The 17,800-nt window shown below is 43.2% G+C and overlaps 1 protein-coding gene across 2 annotated transcripts in view; it reads right to left on the bottom strand.

Annotated features, from left to right (window-relative positions):
• Atrnl1 (attractin like 1) overlaps positions 1–17,800 on the bottom strand; it is a 518,026-nt gene that overhangs the window by 81,305 nt on the left and 418,921 nt on the right. For both annotated transcript variants that reach the window (XM_021219342.2, XM_029541782.1), the window contains one exon: positions 13,145–13,259. In XM_021219342.2, the coding sequence (XP_021075001.1) occupies positions 13,145–13,259 (115 nt within the window). The remainder of the gene's footprint in view (positions 1–13,144; positions 13,260–17,800) is intronic.

Below are 17,800 nucleotides of genomic sequence, written 5' to 3'. Positions count from 1 at the left end.
CACGCACGCACGCACGCACGCACGCGCGCGCGCGCACACACACACACACACACATGAGTAGCGGCCTCTGATCCTGCTTGAAACCCTAAGGTGACAGAAGTCTGTGGAACTAAAGTTTTAGGAAAAATATTAGAAAAATTCAAGAAAACCAAGGATCTTATGGCTGACCATCACAAACCATCACAGCATATATTTCTGCATGAAGAGAAACCCAAAGAAATGCTTTAAATAGAGAAGAGAATCACCCACACTGAAAGTGACTAACAAGATTTGTGGGACAGAGGAATCAGTTCACCTCAATGAAGTTTTAGTTCTCTTTCAGAAACCAGACTAGGAGACAGATATTAAGAAGTATGTCTTCTTCTCCTCCTCCTCCTCCTCCTCCTCCTCCTCCTCCTCCTCCTGTTTTTAAATGAGAAATATCTAGAATTCTTGTAGTGAAACACAGATGTCAAGTACTTGATCAGGTGAAATAGAAAGTGTGAATTCACAGCCAGCTTAGGAGCTGGATCCTGTGAGGTTAGCGACCACAGGCATAGGTGAGCAAGGCAGAGGAGGAAAAGGATTAAGCAGTACATTGATCCTGTGGTGCGCTTTGGGCATCGTTTATCAGCAAGCAGATAATGATAGGAGGGAGTTACTGCCCTTAGCTCGCCTGGGTGGAGTGAAGACAGAATAATGAAAATTTTATAGCAGTGAATGAAAAGAAATCGAAGCTGTGGAGTGTGGATGGCTGAGATGGAGACAAGGTTTCTCAGGAGGAACCACCACAAGGTCGTGGTCCCCAGATGAGGCTTTCTTTTGGTGGAGTGCAATAGAGGTGCACAGGGACAGGTCCAAGCAAAGGGGCAATTTGGTAAGCTCATACCATGGTGTGTGTGTGTGTGTGTGTGTGTGTGTGTGTGTGTGTGTTTAAAAGTTTCTTCAGAAAACAGCACCAGGAGGCATATAACCTCTCTCTAAAATAATCATATTGCCACATTCCATCAAGAACAGCATTGAGGACAGCATGAGCTTAAACATCAGAGGAACTAATGGAAACAAATCACTCCCTCTTCTGATACAAGAAGAGCAGCAGGCATTAGGTCAGAAAGGCCAGGGAGGACAGAGGAGAGTGCTGAGTCGGAAGGCAGCCATTGTCAGGGCAGTTGGTTCTAAAAAGAGGGGCTGGAAACCAAGAGAATAACGCGTGGGCAAAGGGCCAAGAGGACCTTTGTCTCTGAGGAAGTCTCTTCAGGGAGTTCAGTTTCCTCATCTCACCAGCAAAGGGAGGGAACCACATCATCTAGAGTCCCAACATGGTCCCAGAGTCTTGAGTCAATGACATCTGGGAAGCTGGGAGAGCTCTGAGGGTCAGAACAAGTCAGAAGAAAGATGGAATCCTGAGCAAAGATGAGAGGCCCCACTCAGGGATGTGCACACTGAGACTGGCGGTGATTCGGGAGTTGATCTGTGGCACGCGGTAGGTTAGCTAGAGAGTACAATCATCTGCTCTCTATTTCTGGAGAGACAAGGACAAGTAGATAGGGAACAAAAGAAAATGAGATCAAACTGCAGTAGGGACTGTGCAGTAACAGAATGACTTTGTCTCGGGAGCGAGCAGCATGCCTTTCAGGGGATGTCTTTAGAAACTGTCTGTCCAAGACGATTCCGGACAGGGTCAGCAGCTGTGACAGCAGGCACTTGGCGGAGCCAGATGTCGTTTTGTTGCCCTTCCCAGCTCTGTGTTCAGGCAGTTATATAATATTATGCATAAATAGAGTAATACAAAATTACCCCATTTATACATTTTATGTATCTATTAATATGGACACACAGTTTCCTTTCCATTTTACCAGTAAAGTTTTGAATACAAATGTAACTAAGCCTCTCCCATTACAGCTTGGCCTTCAGAGCTAATCACCTCTCTGAACACTTAAGGAGTCATTTTTCATTATGATGGGGAGCAAGGCGAAGGCAGATGGCAGAGTCATGTTATTGATTTGATGATCCTTGCCTGGCTTGTTGGATAAATGGAACGGAGTGATGGTCACCACATCTAGACTTTTAGGGGCTTCAAGGTTCAATTCAAATTATATCAGACAGCGGGTTCAGGGGACAAGAATCCATTTACTCCCCAGGGTTTCTAAGAGACAATCCCAGGGATTAGGGAGGACCCTTCAGACCACCTCCCTGGAGTCATCTTCTGGACCAGTCTAAGGCTTTAAGGAGGAGTGAACAGTCTCGCTGAGGATTGGTGCTTTTGGTGCGTGACAGCTCAGGACAGTGCTGCCCATCAATTAAGGAAGTCTGCTCAATTTGCATGGCCTATGCTCATTTGCAAATTATAAGGCAGATAGCTGGAGATAAATTACTTACTTCTCAGAGGGTCATTAACTTTTTCCTTAAAAGCCCTTTGAGAAAGACCATTGTGGCTTTAAGGAGTTAACGTAATTATAGCCAAGGGCTACCTTTTGGGGAATTACATTTCTCCTGCTGCTTCTCAGCCTCCCTCAGGACCATCATTAGCAGGAACACACATTCGTGCTGATAACAGCTCTGGTAGACAGTACCACACTACTGAACAGTACACAGAAGGATCTGAGACTGAATTACATTTTTTTTTTATTTTAAATTTTATTGTAAAATAGCATACACACACATACAAACACACACACACACACACACACACACACAAAACTCCACTAAAAGATGATTAGGAATTTTGATCTTTGAGTATTTTACTCACTACAACTACACTGAGGTGGGCCCTAGAAAAATGTTTATGTAGGGATTTTCCCTGGATCTGACCCACATTTTATCACCTTTGCCTGACACTTCTGGGCTCCATGTGGCAGGTGTTGTATAGTTGAGAATTGCTAAGAGGAAAATTATCATTCTTTTTTGGGCTAGACAGACCTTTGCCATGGTAAAATACACACTAGGAAGTGCCAAATCCTCTCCGCATGAGGGATTCGGAGACCTTTACTCGCAGCCTCAGCTCAGCTGTAAACATGACTCCTCCTGTTTGGTAGGTGCTGTGTGTTTCTCTCTTGCAAACCGTGAGGTAGAAACAGGTACCCAGTAACACTATTTGTGAATCGCAAAATTACAGTCCTCTGCCATCAGGGTTACCCATCCACCCTTGTTTAATGCAGGACTGAGCCTTGATGTCCTTTGTCCATCCCACACCCAATCTGTATGCAGGGCCTAATCTCTAAGTAGTGGCATGGGAAAGGGGGGCCTATGTGTAAGAGTACAGGTTAGATAAGGCTTTGAGGGTAGAGCCTCACTTGACTCAACAGCAGACCCTGTGCTGTCTCCATTTGTAAGGCCACAGCAAAGAGGTGACAGTTGAAAGTCAGGACAAGACCCCCCAGTCCATCCACACCTGGATTTTGACTTGCCAGCTGCCTCATCTGAGAGCTGTGCACTTGCTGTTTATTCCAGTCTGTGTGTCGCAGAAGCCACACTGGCTGCCAATCAGCAAGCTTCACCTAGATTCTTTCAAATCCATGAGCTGCAGTTTTCCATAGGCTACCGTGATGTTTTTTATAAGGAGTCCAAAGGGAAGCAGATTTACTCTTTATATTTAATTTATAGTCAGGACACTTGTACCGTGATGTCTTGATTTTACTTCAGAAGCAGCTTGCTGTGAACGGACCTTGATTCCAGCCCTGGTTTTGTAATTATTTATTGAGTTTTCCTGCCACCCCCACTTTCTCCTTGACCAAAGCAATTGTTTATCAATCAATGATAGAACTACCAAAACGGGGTGGCGGACAGGAGGAAGGACAGGGAAAGGGAAGTGTGTTGGCTACAGGCCTTGACTCAGCGTGAGGCGCTCTGCCCCTTTAGGAGAAATGTTCTTATCCCGAGTCAAATTTTAGGGTTAGACCAACGTGGAAGCATGTTTCATGCTCACTAGACTTTCTATTGGTATTTTTCTTTGTTTCTTTAACACAAGAATCAATTACTCTCCATTAAATATGACACAAGGATGAAATTTAAAACCTCGGCTAGGAGAAGCAGGGCCACCCCACTGTCAAGGGACAGTGGCTACAGAGAAGCTCAAGTTGTGCTCAGAAGCAGTCCCTCTCTTTATGAAAAGCCCCAGCTGACCCCAGATGAGAGTCAGAATAACATCATTGTAGGTGAAGTTTTTATGACTTTAAATTTCTGGCTCCACATGTATTTACCATGTGGCTGTAGGCAAGTGTCCAAACTTCCACGAGTTCACTGTCCTCCCAGGTGATGAAAGTGAATTCTCCATAACTTCTAGGGTTATAAGAATTTAAAAACATTTGGAGCACAGACTAGCGTCTGAACAAGCTGTGTGATGGCTGCAATGGTGAGAATGGATGCTTTGGTTTGCAGCACTCACTGGAGAGGCACAGCTCTCCTGAGAAAAACTAATACGTGGGCCTTTACTCCACGAAATCCAAGTTTTGCACATAAAGTATTAAACCCAGTTGTGCTATCTCAAATTTAAATCTCATTTTTTAAAAAAATATCACCATAGGAAGACATCAAAATGAATATTGTGAAATAGAACATTTTATGACAGGCTTCATGGGCAGAGTGTGGGAGACACAGAACTTGCTTCAGTGTTTCGTGCCAACCTTCACTAATATTCTGATTTTATTGAATCTTAAATCTAAGCGACTAATTTTTACCAGATATATTCCATCAAAAGTACAGATCTCAGCTTAATTTTACTCCTTGAGATACACAGCCTCAATGCTTCAGGAACCAATGAAGCACAAAACCGAACCTTCTAAGGTTACGTACATTTGTATAACTGATTTCTTTTGATGAGATGTTCTACATGTTATGACTAATCAATTTTACTCGTCAATAAAATGTTTATCAAGCAAATAGTAAGGCCAGGAACCTGCTGGCAGCTTCCGCCTGGGTACCAGGTAAGGGGATGTCCATTATGGTCATTATGGCTGCCAGGTCAGAGTGGAAGAGGAAAAAGTTTCTCACTGATTGCCCTCATGCATGTCTGTGCTACAAAGGCTTCGTGGAACATTAGTGAAATTTGAACTGAATCTAGAGAACAGGCAGCCCAAGAGGGAAAGGACAGAGTGGATACAGAGCCAGGTGTGGTGGCTTTGCAGGTAATTGCAGCATGCAGAAGACAGATGCTGAGGGATGGCCAGTTGGAGACCAGCTCAGGATACACAGATTGGCATTGTCTCAAGGAAAAAAAAATTAAAAAAAAAAAAAAAAAAAAGGAGAAAGCAGCAAGCAAGAAGCAAGCAGGGAGGAATAGAATTATAGCACCAACAGGTCTAAGAGGCTGAAGAGATTTCAATGAAGACCACTCACTCAGGCTGCTGTGTGCATGGGTACAACTGAGGGGCGCTACGTCAAAGGGGCTAATGACCGGGAGGGCCGCCCGCCCTGAAGTTTATCTCTGGATATGTCCACAGACTGTGAATGGTTCGTGGGTCTGTGAGGAGTGATGGGTAGAGCCAGAGGTCCTTTCCCTCCTCAGAAATCAAGGCTTGGGAAAAGCATGGTGGGACCGGAAATAGAAAGGCGAGGCCTGCTCTCTGTCTGCTGTGGGCTCAGGTCTCAGGGACTACAGTATCCAAGAGAGGGCAGGGAGCGGGAGGGATGGAGGGGGCAGGGAGAGAGAGAGAGGGACGGAGGGAAGGGGAGAGAGAGAGAGAGAGAGAGAGANGAGAGAGAGAGAGAGAGAGAGAGAGAGAGAGAGAGAGAGAGGTCTGGTCTGAGGAATGGGCAGACAGAAGGGGAAAGGAAAGGAAGGTGACTTTGACTTTCCGTCTAAGCAGCAGGAAAGCCGGGGAGAGATCGATCTTCAGCAGGTGAGCTTTTATGGCTGCAGGACTGGGAAACAGAACAAGCCTTCCTAACTGGATGGAAAGAACCCCAGAGACTCCCTAAGGCTGGACCCCAGGGAAGAGAAAACCTTGTCTGTAAAGGACTCACGGAGTCTCTGAGACGCAGGCAGAGGAGCTTTCGAGCCACGGCCTCTCCACGCATTCTAAGTAGGAACCTGACATAGGTCAGGGTGCAGAACACCAGGAGAAGCAAATGCTTCCGGAAGCCCAGGAGGTGAGCGGAGGGATATCCAACAGTCCAATACTACTGGAGCTGTGGTGGCCTGTGAGACCCGAGGGAAGGCGTCGAGAGGGCTACAGCCATCACTGTGCGACTACTGTGGAAAACACTAACCTGAGTAATCAGACATCTCTTCTAATTCTCCTCCATACCGTCTGTTCATTGCACGCAACTAGTTTTTTAAAATGATGGGTTTATTTGCATGATTATTTGTGTCATGTTTATATCTATGAAGGTTGCAGTCTCTCCAAATGTGGAAGCTCTAGCACGCAGCAGATGCGTTTAAAACACGTCTGAGCGAATGTAAGGAGCAAGTGGATTCACACTGGCCTGAGAGCTCTGGACAGAGACAGAGCCTTTCCCTACTGTGGGTTTGCGGTCATTTGCATATCAAGCATTCTTAGAGACAACAACAATTTTAGACATTTGTTCTTATTTAATTATATTCCTGGGTTCTCACCCTAATTCTGTCATTTATTAATCCACACTTTTTCTTCCCTTGTGCGGATTAACATATTGGCTGTGAGCAATATTGGATTTGAGGCTAAAAGTAACAAACATGCTGGATATTTATATTGAATATAATAAAGTAGCCCGATTTCTTACTTCTGCCCCCTCTGGTAGAGAGTGTGAAGACTAATCAGCAGAAGTGTTTCTATGAGTGTGAAGATCTAGATGCAGACTTCTGAAGGAAGGGTCTGCTTAGGGTGAAGGTGCCAGAGGCTCTAGAAAATGGGAACCTTGTTTAAGAACTGTCTTGAGAGCACAGAGTGTATAACTGAGAACCAGCACTTCTGGAATACATCTCTAAAGATTGTGGGGGACAGTGATCTTTTATTCACTTATAAAGCGGGGACACTATGAATTATCTCCATTTCCCCAATATGCAAATAATATAGGGACTAGACTGACAGGAAATGCTGGAGGGGGGTGTGGGGAGTGGGTAGCCCCCCACTCAGGGCTGTGGGATTGCAAACTGGTACTGACTCCAGGGAACTTTCTGTCATATGACCCAGCTGTATCAATTGGCACGCTACCCCAGAGACACTCGCACAGGCCTGCTCATGGTGGTAATATTCACAATAGCCAGGAAATGCAAACAGCCTGAATGCCCTTCCACTGATGCATGGGTAATGAAAAACGTGTTACATACACAATGGAACACCATTCAGCTGAGAAGAAAACTGAAACCAGGACATTTACAGATAAAATGGATGGAGCTAGAAACCATTGCACTGAGTGAGGTGACACAGACCCAGGAAGAGAGGCTCCTTCCCTTGTGGCTCCAAAACTTCCCATGTGAGCATATGATCTGCAGGACCAACAGAGACTACAAAAGGAAAAGGTGACCATGGGTGGTGGCAGACCTCTAGAAAAGGGCAGGATGCAGGCGCTATGAAGGGGAAATGGAGATGGGGGAAGGGGAGCTTCAACTGGGAGGAGCACAAAGGTTGGGGACTAAATACTGAGGATGCTTGAAAAAGGATTTTGCTTTCACAAAATTGAATATTACACATGCATGCATTTACATGGAATTATGCCACTTAGGATCATAATGCTTCCTCAAGAATGATAGAATACATAAAAACAACAACAACAGCAACAACAGCAGCAAACCCACAGGACCAGGCATGAGAAGTCTTTGAGTTCTTTGAGAAGCTCAAGAGATTCTCAAGACAGTACAGGCCGTTGCCCTTGGTTGTCTCCCAGAGGTTGAAGGGAAGTCTCCATTGCTGAAGACACCGGCCATGTACTTTGGATACAGGACTTGAAGCGACTGCGTTGGATCTGACCCAGGAGCCTCCTTCTTCAGGACTAGTTCTCAAAGCCTGCATGCCTGAGAGGCTATGCAAGCTGGGGGCGGGGGAGAGAAAAGCAACAGGGGCGCTGCTTTTATCTTGAGGGTAACCAGCTGTTTAATTGGACTTACAAACCACTCACCAGGAGGGATTCTCATCTGGCTCTGTAATCCCAGCTAACTAGCTGAGGCTGGCAAGGCCAGGCAACCCAGAGGAGAACTTGCTCCTGCCATTGCCCGAGGCAGTGTGAGTCCTACCTGCATTCTGAACAAGAGGAGCCCCCTCCCTTGTCAAAGGGCTTCTTTTGAGGGTGATGAGGACCATCACAGAAGTCCACAGTTGATCATAAGTCAGAGAAGACGTAATCACAGGGGCCAAGCAACTGGACACGCCTGTTGCTATCATCCACAGCATCACAGCTTTCTGAGCAGACAAGGCATCACACGCACATACTTGCATTTCATCAAATTCCTGCAGTTATGTCACCAGGAAAGATCAATGAACTCTTCTTGGTCTCTTAAGCCTGCTGATTAGCACGGACCCTCCATGTCTTTCTTGACTAGATTTGTTTTTTTTTTTTTTTTTTTTTTTCTTCCAGAACTAATGACTATATCTAAACACCTCATGTCTGTATGGAGATCACAGTGGCATACAGGCGGAGGGTCCCAAACACTGGGGTTTGAATTCTGGCTCATTCATTTGTTAGGTGAATTGACTCTGGGCGAACTGTTTAATCTCTGCTGAGATTCAGGTAAAATGGAAGTCACAGCAGCTTCACAAAGGGCCTGGAAGCAATAAATACGTTTGTGCATATGTGTGTGTGTGTGTGTGTGTGTGCCCATGTGTGTATATGTACATATGTTTTTCATGCACTTGTGTGTGCCCATGTATGTGTACATATTTTTGCATGTGTTTGTGTGTGCCCATGTGTGTATGTGTACAGTATGTTTGTGTGTGTCCATGTGTCTATGTGTTTATACTTGTGTGTGTGTGTCCTAATACAATGGCTGGCTGAGAATTGTTATTTTTCTTTCCTTTTTAAACTTCAAAGGTCTTTTCATCATTGTTTTAAACAGTAAATGTGTGAGTGACACTGTGGCTAGAATATCATTTTGAACTTTATGCAATACTTGTAGATTATTCTAAGAAAGTCTGATCATCTTGCCCAAAGTTCTAAGCCTGCAGTAAGACATCGCGGTCTTAGACATCCCAGCAGCATGTCTTGTTAAGGTCAGAGATGATAGCCTAGGGTGGGGAGATGACCTGGGGGCAGAGGACCTGTACAAGCCTGAAGACCGGTGTTCCACTCCTGGGACCCTCATAAAGGGAGCAGGGACGAGGAGACGCCACAGAAGCTGTCCTTTACTCTACACATGGGGCGCTGCGTGCCCCACCTCTACACACAGAATAATTATAAAATACTTAAAAACGAGTCATATATGGACAGCATCATAGTAAAAATTTGGCTTTAGTTGACACAGACTGCTTCTTTTTAGCAGTGGACATTTGGGCACTGGAATTTTTTATCCAGTGAAGAGCGTTTATATCAATCTCATTAGGAAGAATCCATAAATTGTGGGATCCATACTCTTCCATCAGAAAGGTGGTGATCATTATCCTTCTCAATTTGTGTTTCTCCAAAGCCCTACTTACTTTGTCCACGTTTCATCCTAATGTACTCTAAAACACATGGGGACACTGCTGTCCGGGTGATCAGAGACAAGCTTGGCTTAGTGTCACACAGCAGCACTGCTTCACAGGAATTCTGCAGGAATTCTGAGGCAGGAAAAGAAACAGCATGGTGAACCATGCTAACAGTACAGACCTCACCATGAACTCAGAGCCCGGTGGGGTTGGAGGGGTTGCTCACAGCACACACACAAGACACAGCACATTTGCTGGGTAAGTGAGGCACCTACTTCAGCCCTACAGACATTGGAAACAAAGAAACAATAAAAAAAACAAAACAAACAAAAAAATTGATATCTTGTGCCTTACTTCTGAGCCACCTAGTACAAGAACTGCACATGAGCACCTCAATTTATATTATATATATAGAAGCACAAAACACACCACACACACTCACATACTCCTATCTTCACAGAGACATACACAAATATTCACACAAACTCATATAAACACCAAACTCACACACAGACACATATAAACACCATACGAACTCATACACACACACATAAACATACAAACACATTCACACTCACACAAGCACCACACACAGAGAGACAGACATAGACACAGATACACACACACACACACACACACACACACACACACACACAGACACACACACTCACGCATGCCCTAAAATGATGAGCAGATTAGGAGAAAGTCTAAAGAGGGGGTGTCAAGACAGGAGAATGGAACATATATATGAAGAATTTGTATATATGGAACATATATATGGAACAATTTGTAGGGAGAAAGGGAGCCAAGAGGGGTAGAGTAGGGACAGGACCAAGAAGAGGACAAATAAGAAGAGAATTCAATGATACCCTACTGCACAGAAATGTCAGAATGAAACCCATTACTTTGTATGAAAAACAAACAAACAAGCAAGCAAACAAACCCAACCAACCAACCAACAACCCAACAGGACTGAACAAGTAATACTGAGGAAGAGATCCGTGGCGGAGCAACCTCCAGGTTAAATGTGAAGATTTTTCTTTGACCTTGGTTTAGACGAAGGCCAAAGGCAGTTCATATTATCAAGACAGATTCAAGAAAGGCCACTTCTACTCATTCAATATTACAGAAGCAGTTGTTAGTAGAGAGCAAACGCGTTTTTGATTTGCCTAAGATGCCTAGCTGCTCCTGCAGGAGAAGGCCACTGGGGTTTTCAGACATTCACTGTTAGGTGCTAAAATGCAGTTTGAGGAAGGAAAAATAGAGTGGTGACCTACACTGTCATCCAGACTCGGTCAATGAAGATTTAGAATCCTGAAAGTTCTCTCTCTCTGTCTCTCTCTCCGTCTCTCTTTCTTTCTGTACCCATGAGTGTGTGTTTCCACCCTCAACATGGATGTACTGAATGAGAGAGAAGAGGACCAGCAAGGGCCACTGTGTCCGGAACCTGCAGACACTGCATTTTAGACAGTCAAGAAATTCTTATTTTATTATTTCCAAATACTTTACTATTAAAAATAACCGATGATGTAGCAAAGTTGAATTTTATAATGAACATCGGTATTCCTAGCACTCTGAGGGTCCCACTGACATTTTTACTTTGCTTGCTTCACACCTGTCAATCAACCATCACCCTAGCCGCCATTAGCATATCACAGATTTCAAAGAAGAGGCTGTCTGTCAATAGGTAACAGTGTATCTTGAAGGATAGAATCAAAAAATATTCCTGTTCCTGTAAGGATACCTGGGCAAACTTACAGGGTTTAAAAAAAGAAACAAGCAACAAGATTGTTTTGAATAATGCACAGCAATGGATACACAATGGAGACACACACCACATCATTTACTTCCCAAGATGTGGAGAAAGTATGCAGACCACTTCAGTGTTTCATCGATCTACCTGGGGCAGGCCTGTAGTCATCGTCATCATCAATTCAAATGCTTCAATTATGAAGCCGTGGGCTGTTGATTATAGAGAAATACGCTCTCTGCCACAGATGGAACTCTGACAGTTATACATTGTTTCCTCTTTTCTCTGTACCCTTGCCTCCCCCACTCCAGTTTTTTCTTGCTCGTAGAAGCACAGGGCTTTCACCACCTGACTGCTCTCACTCAGAGCTTTGTGTTACCCAGTTCACAGCCTTGTGAAGATCAAATGTGAAAGTCTGAGAGCACCGTGTAAGTCACACAGTGAAGCAGTATTACCAGGAGGAACTGTAACACTCCTCAGTGAGAGAGTATGGCTGTAGCTGCGGTCCACACAGCTACTAGGCTTAAATCAGAGTTAAAGGTCAAAGGGTCAGAATACTGAAGTTGCTCCACTTTCTCCCATCAGTGAGTCCTCTGGTCAAGGATCAAGGGGAACATTGGCTTGTTTTCATTAGTGGGATGTTTGTTTTGGAAATCATCCCAGATTTAAAAACAATGTTTCCATTAGCTGGGCACAGTTCCTATAATTATCCATCTCATCTGACCAGGGCCCAGCTTCTCCATTCTGCATGCTATTCACCTGGGCAGTGCTAAAAGATCAAAGACACCCACCCAGTGTTTAGGAAGGTGTAGGTGGATTTCTTCTTTGAATAAACATTTACTGCTGAACTTCAGATAGAAATTCTTGCAGCAAGACAGCTGCCGGGGCTGTAAATGAGGAGCCGGAAACTGTCCAAGTGGGCTCGTTTTGCAGCACATATATTTAGAGCTTAAAGGATGTAAGGTTGCATATTTCCCATTTTGGGGGAGGGGGCGATACCAATCAAGGCAAGGTCAAAGTTCAGTGGGAAGAGATGGATGATAACATAACTAGGAGGCAGGTTCGATGTCTACCACAGTAAAGGAGAAGGCGCCAGGGCTCAGGCACTTTGTTTTGTGTATGAAAGGAACTGAGGAGAAAGATCCGGAATGACCATTGCTCTCAAAAACACTCCTTCTATTAAGAGTTGACCAGAAAAGACAACAAGGGTATCACAAAGATAATTTGGGGGAGATAGATTATAACACGAATACAGAGACACAAATATGTGGTGTGATCTGACTCCTGATTACGCTCACACCATCCCCTCAATGAAGAAACCCCACGACCATACTTACAATCAGCTCCCAAATCACAAAATGCTTTCAGGTAGGAACAGGGGACTCAGAACAGGAATCACTCTGTTTATCCTTGGGAAAGAGAACGCCTAGCCTATCCACTCCACTTGTCTGGAGGTGAGAGGGAGAATAAATCCAGCAAATGTTTCCTGATGCCACCTAAACACACCGCTCCCCTGGACTGGTTCCACATCCATGATGCAGATTTCTCATCATAGTCATAATTCCTATAAGCCACACATACTAGGAAAACAGAAGCTGTCCACAAGCATCAAGGAGGTCTTACCATGATGGTGAGTATCCTTACAACAAGTAGATAAGTTACAACAAGCTATACCAACACACATACATTGTCTATAAGGAAAACACTGGCAAATGCCAACGTATAGAATGTACATATCTGTGTGACAGTTTATATGCTAATAAGATTTCATTGCCACATTCTGAATTAGATCTTGTAAGGGTCCTATCAGAGATTTTAGTACAACTCTTTCTTCTCCTCATTCAAAAGTTTGCTACCACTGTTGGATCATGCCTCATACCTGACTGCCCAGGGGGTGGGGCACCTGAAGATCCTCTCGGTAGACAGAGAAACACAGTCAGGACAGCAGCTCTGTTCCCAGCACAGGGTTCGATGGCTATTGGCTTAGGGGCACCCTGGAAAAGAAAACCCACTGTGAGTTTGCATAGGTGACAACATGGTAGTATGGCTACTTCCTTGGCATTTCCTCTATCCTTCAGTGAGCACAACTGCATCCCTACTTGGCAGGGATCCCATGAACCTGCAGGTGTGTGATTAGCCCTCGTGTGACTACAGCAGCCCATTTCACTGTTAGCCCAGCTGGCACATCACAGAGCTATACATCCTGGTTATTTTCCCTCCTTTGTTGCCTTTCACTAGTGACGAGCCACACAACCCCATTTACCATATAGGTAAGGGATCACAATTCCAAATGTCCCACTGACAGGTCTTTTGAAAAATTACTTCTATGTGTGCATGTTTAATACAGCAATGACATTATTGCTAAAGTCAAGAGGGTTACTATCTCCCCATAGTCTACACTTTTAGCATAATTTTAGTATACAATACAGTATTATTAAATCCAGACTTCCTGCTGTACAAGACATCTCCAGACTCACTCACCTTAGCAAGCTAGGTTTATGGCCGCTGCCCTGCATCTTCTCTATCCCTCCCTGACTTGATGACCACGTCTCTGCTCTTTGATTCTGTGCATTTGTCTAAAGAAAATTCCATTTTTAAGTGTTCACATGGGCATATCTTTAAAATTACCTAAGTGACAGACACATGTAATAACTGTCCATTATACACTTGCATAAATAAAAGGGCAGACATAAAGTTAAAATGTAAAAATTGCCAATGAGGGTATCACATTAATGTTTTACTAGGGATCAAATGTGTTATGGCTTTGCATATATTGCCTGATTTAGTCTTACATGAACCCTATAAGATGAGAATATTGAAGAGGGTTCTTCTGTAGCCACTTCCTCCAAATTAAAATATTTTCTCCCAGTGGGAGAGCATTAAGTCTCAGAAAGTAAAGGAGACTTACAAGTCTCAGGAAGCTCCTGAAACAGACAATTTTTACAAGGTCTTCCTCAAGGATACAAGCAGTAACAGATGCTGGGGAGGACACTGGCCAGCTCAGCTGCCTGCACTCCTGTAAGTAACCCCAATAAACGCATTGGTCAACAAAACTAGGTTTGGGTGGAATGGCTTTGGGGGCAGTTGTTGATTCTCTATCTGGGATGAAAAGATACTTGTTCACATCTCCCAGGAAGTCAAGGAGTGAGTACAAACTCTCCACAGCTGGGAAGAAGTGAGAGGGATTGCATGTGGACTCGGGGAGCTGCTTCCTGAGTCTGTATTCTCAACAGTACCCTGTGGCCCATGTACAGACAAACATGCATTCCACACACATGCACACAGACAGACACAGACACAGATACACACACACACACACACACACACACACACACACACATACAAACTACATGCACACATCTGTACACTCACCCCTTCCTACTTACACACAAATATATACAAGTTTGGGGCTTAAATATAGAGTGACTTTTTGAGAGACCACAGGTTATCACCTTGGCCTAGACAGGCAGCTTGTGTTCCATTATTTGAAGAATCAGAGGTTGGAGATGGCTGTCAAAAAAGTTATCTCTATATGAAGGCAAAATTAAATAGAAGACTAATAATAATAGAAAATGCCTTTAATTATCAGAAAAAATGATTTATTCAGATGATTTTTCTACTGAAGATATTTGAACTTTTGAAAAAATATAGACATATGTAGCCATTCACCTAGAATATTCTAGAATATTGCCATTTCCAGAAAGCTTAATGAGGCATTAAAGATAAAATATGTTCCCTTTTATGTAAAACTGAGACTGAGTTCCTGGTTACAACGGTTTTATGTGGTTATAAAGGATTCATCCTTTATAGCAACATAAATCTCATGTTTAAAATTATCCTCATATATATATATTTTGGAAGTTTTCTATATGAGAGTGGAAGTGGCCAAGGTGGGAAGCAAAGGGCATTAAAATGTTCCATGATAATGTGATTGGTCACGCTGTCTGACTTGTACCAAGTTACAAGATCTATGGTCTGATACTTTAAAAGCTTACATTTAATTTAACAGATTAAGTTTTGGAAATGTTAAGTCAGAATTAGCATAAATACATAGATATTATCCAATGATGTAAATATTTAGAGAATAGCCTTGTCATATTGCAAGACTAACAGAAAAAAATACTACGAATTTTCCAACCATATTTCTAGGCAACTGAAATGTATTTTAATTTAATAGGTGCAAAATATATGTAAAGGTCAATTTGCTAAAATCTACCAAGAGATTGCCAAATGAATTCCAGGTTTAAATGGCAGTAATTTATTAGAAATCTCAAAATTCCTATCACTGTTGCTAAGAAATAACTTAGCATTGGTCCCTCCGATAAGGATATGTCTGCTATTTTGTTTTCTATCTCTAAGTATAACAACCAACAGATTTAGTTTATTGAAATTCATTTAAATAACTTGATTATGGAAACCAGAACAGTGGAATTTGAATATGACTAAAGGTTTCTGGGAAGCCGTGTTTTTGGTGCGGGGGATTCGGGGAAATGACGCATGGTCTGGGAGACCATCGCTTGTGCCGGTGCTAGGTTACCTTCCCAACACCACAGGAAAGACTGTAAACAAGTAAAGCATCAACTGAAGGGGAAAATTAGTGAAACATTGCTGTACACTTCTGGTGGAATACAGGCTAATCAATGAACACTTTAAACTTCAGAGTTTCAGCAATGGAAAAGGACAAAGGGCCTGAAAAACTGGACCATGGGGCAGGAGTTATGGCTCCCAGGGAGTGAGTTCAGTAAAATTATTCTTACAGTAATTCTCTTACTCTCACCTCTGCTGTAATTATATAGAAAAAAATACGTTTTTAAAAAACTCTTTGTGTTGGTAAACTATGTAAAAGGAGATTATAATTCTACTTTTAAACCAAATTGGCTTGCAACTTGGTCTATTTTTAGCTCCAAGAACTTTCATTGACGGGTATTATTGACAAAGCATGAATCATTCATTATGTTTAAAATACTTGTAACCAATTCTTCCACACTACTGAAAGGAGTTAACATAATTAAAAATTATTGCAACAGAACTTGTGGTAAATATCACTTTAAATATGGGATTTTAGATTTTAAAAATGGAAAGAAGCACTCTAACACCCTTGACTTACAAAAAAATAGCAACACGCTACACATGATAATATTTTGGCTAACCTGAAGTTTGTCAGTTGTTTTGTGATAACCATGTAACCGTGAAGCACAATCACTTCACAGTGACATAACATGCTCACAGAAACTTGTAATATACCGTGCATTTTCCATGGCTGCCTTGAGAAGAGATAAGGCTCAGTTCTGTTGCCTGCAGCACTCAGCAGCTGGGATTTACTTCAAGGCAGTCTCCTGTTGTGCTGCAGAGAACCAGTGGGAGAAAATGCAGCTGACAGTTTTGAAATAAGCAGTACTAGTCTAGGAAGCACAAGACACACAACACAGAACGCACAACACTCACAACACACAATGCTCACATGACACACACTGCTCACAGAACACATAACACACAACATACAACCCTCACACAACACACAATGTGCACACAAAACTGTTGGCTTTACTAGAGGTTTTTCAAACTATAGAACTTAATTTCAACTCATCATTATGATGGGGCATACATTTTACAGTAAACTCTTTCCAGTCTTTTAGCTACTAAAAACAAAATACCAGAGAAGCTTTGGGAATCACAAACAATTTCAAGGTATTTCTTAAAACATAGTACCTCCCAAAAGTGTGACTGTCATTTGAGGCGGGGACCTGTTTTGAGAAACTTCTGTGACATGAATCTCAGCAGGTTTAGAACATGCTCAGATCCCAGTGGGGCCCATCTCTGGAAGCTCTACGTGATGGCTGGGGACTTAATAGAATATCTGATTTTCTTAGACTAGCTATTCACCTCACATCTTGGGTCATGACTCATATAGGTAAGAAGTGAAGGTTTAGAGCAAGACCATAATATGTTGGTCAGAGCTAGATGTATGGAGTCTTTAAGTACATTAAAGAATTTTTGTCAACCAACAGAAAATGTCTGTGGATCAAAGTGGGCATGGAGGCTGCCACAAGGGGTCTGTAGCACAAAATAGTGTCCCTGGGCATCTAGGCATGACGCCTATCCAACTCAGAGCAGCTTCACCTCTGCTGATGTGAGAGCTCACTCCAACCCTTGTCACTCACTCCAGAATCGATCGGTCTCCCTCCTCTGCCATCTTTCTGTGATCTAGAACTTTGTCCTACAGTGGTTACTTTCATGATCCACATCCCCCAAAGCCATATCAAGTGTTACCTAGCCATGAAGCTGTCCCTGGTCAGAGACACCTGCCCACTTCCTTTTTATGTCTTTACAGATGATGAGCCTCTTTAGTAAGTGGTTTCCCACCCTTCACGCCCTTGGAGACCTGGTCTTTCCTGTTTCTGTCTTCCCTCTTTCCTTTTTGTATTTTGTTGTGCTTTAGAGCTGTAGATCAAACCATGGTCTTGAACCTCTGTAAACTCTCTACCACTGACACCTCTGCCTGCCTTCCCCTCCCTCCCTCCCTCCCTCCCTCCCT

This window comes from Mus pahari, chromosome 1, assembly GCF_900095145.1.
Source record: "Mus pahari chromosome 1, PAHARI_EIJ_v1.1, whole genome shotgun sequence".
NCBI lineage: Eukaryota > Metazoa > Chordata > Mammalia > Rodentia > Muridae > Mus > Mus pahari.
This window is presented reverse-complemented; position numbering and strand designations above follow the sequence as displayed.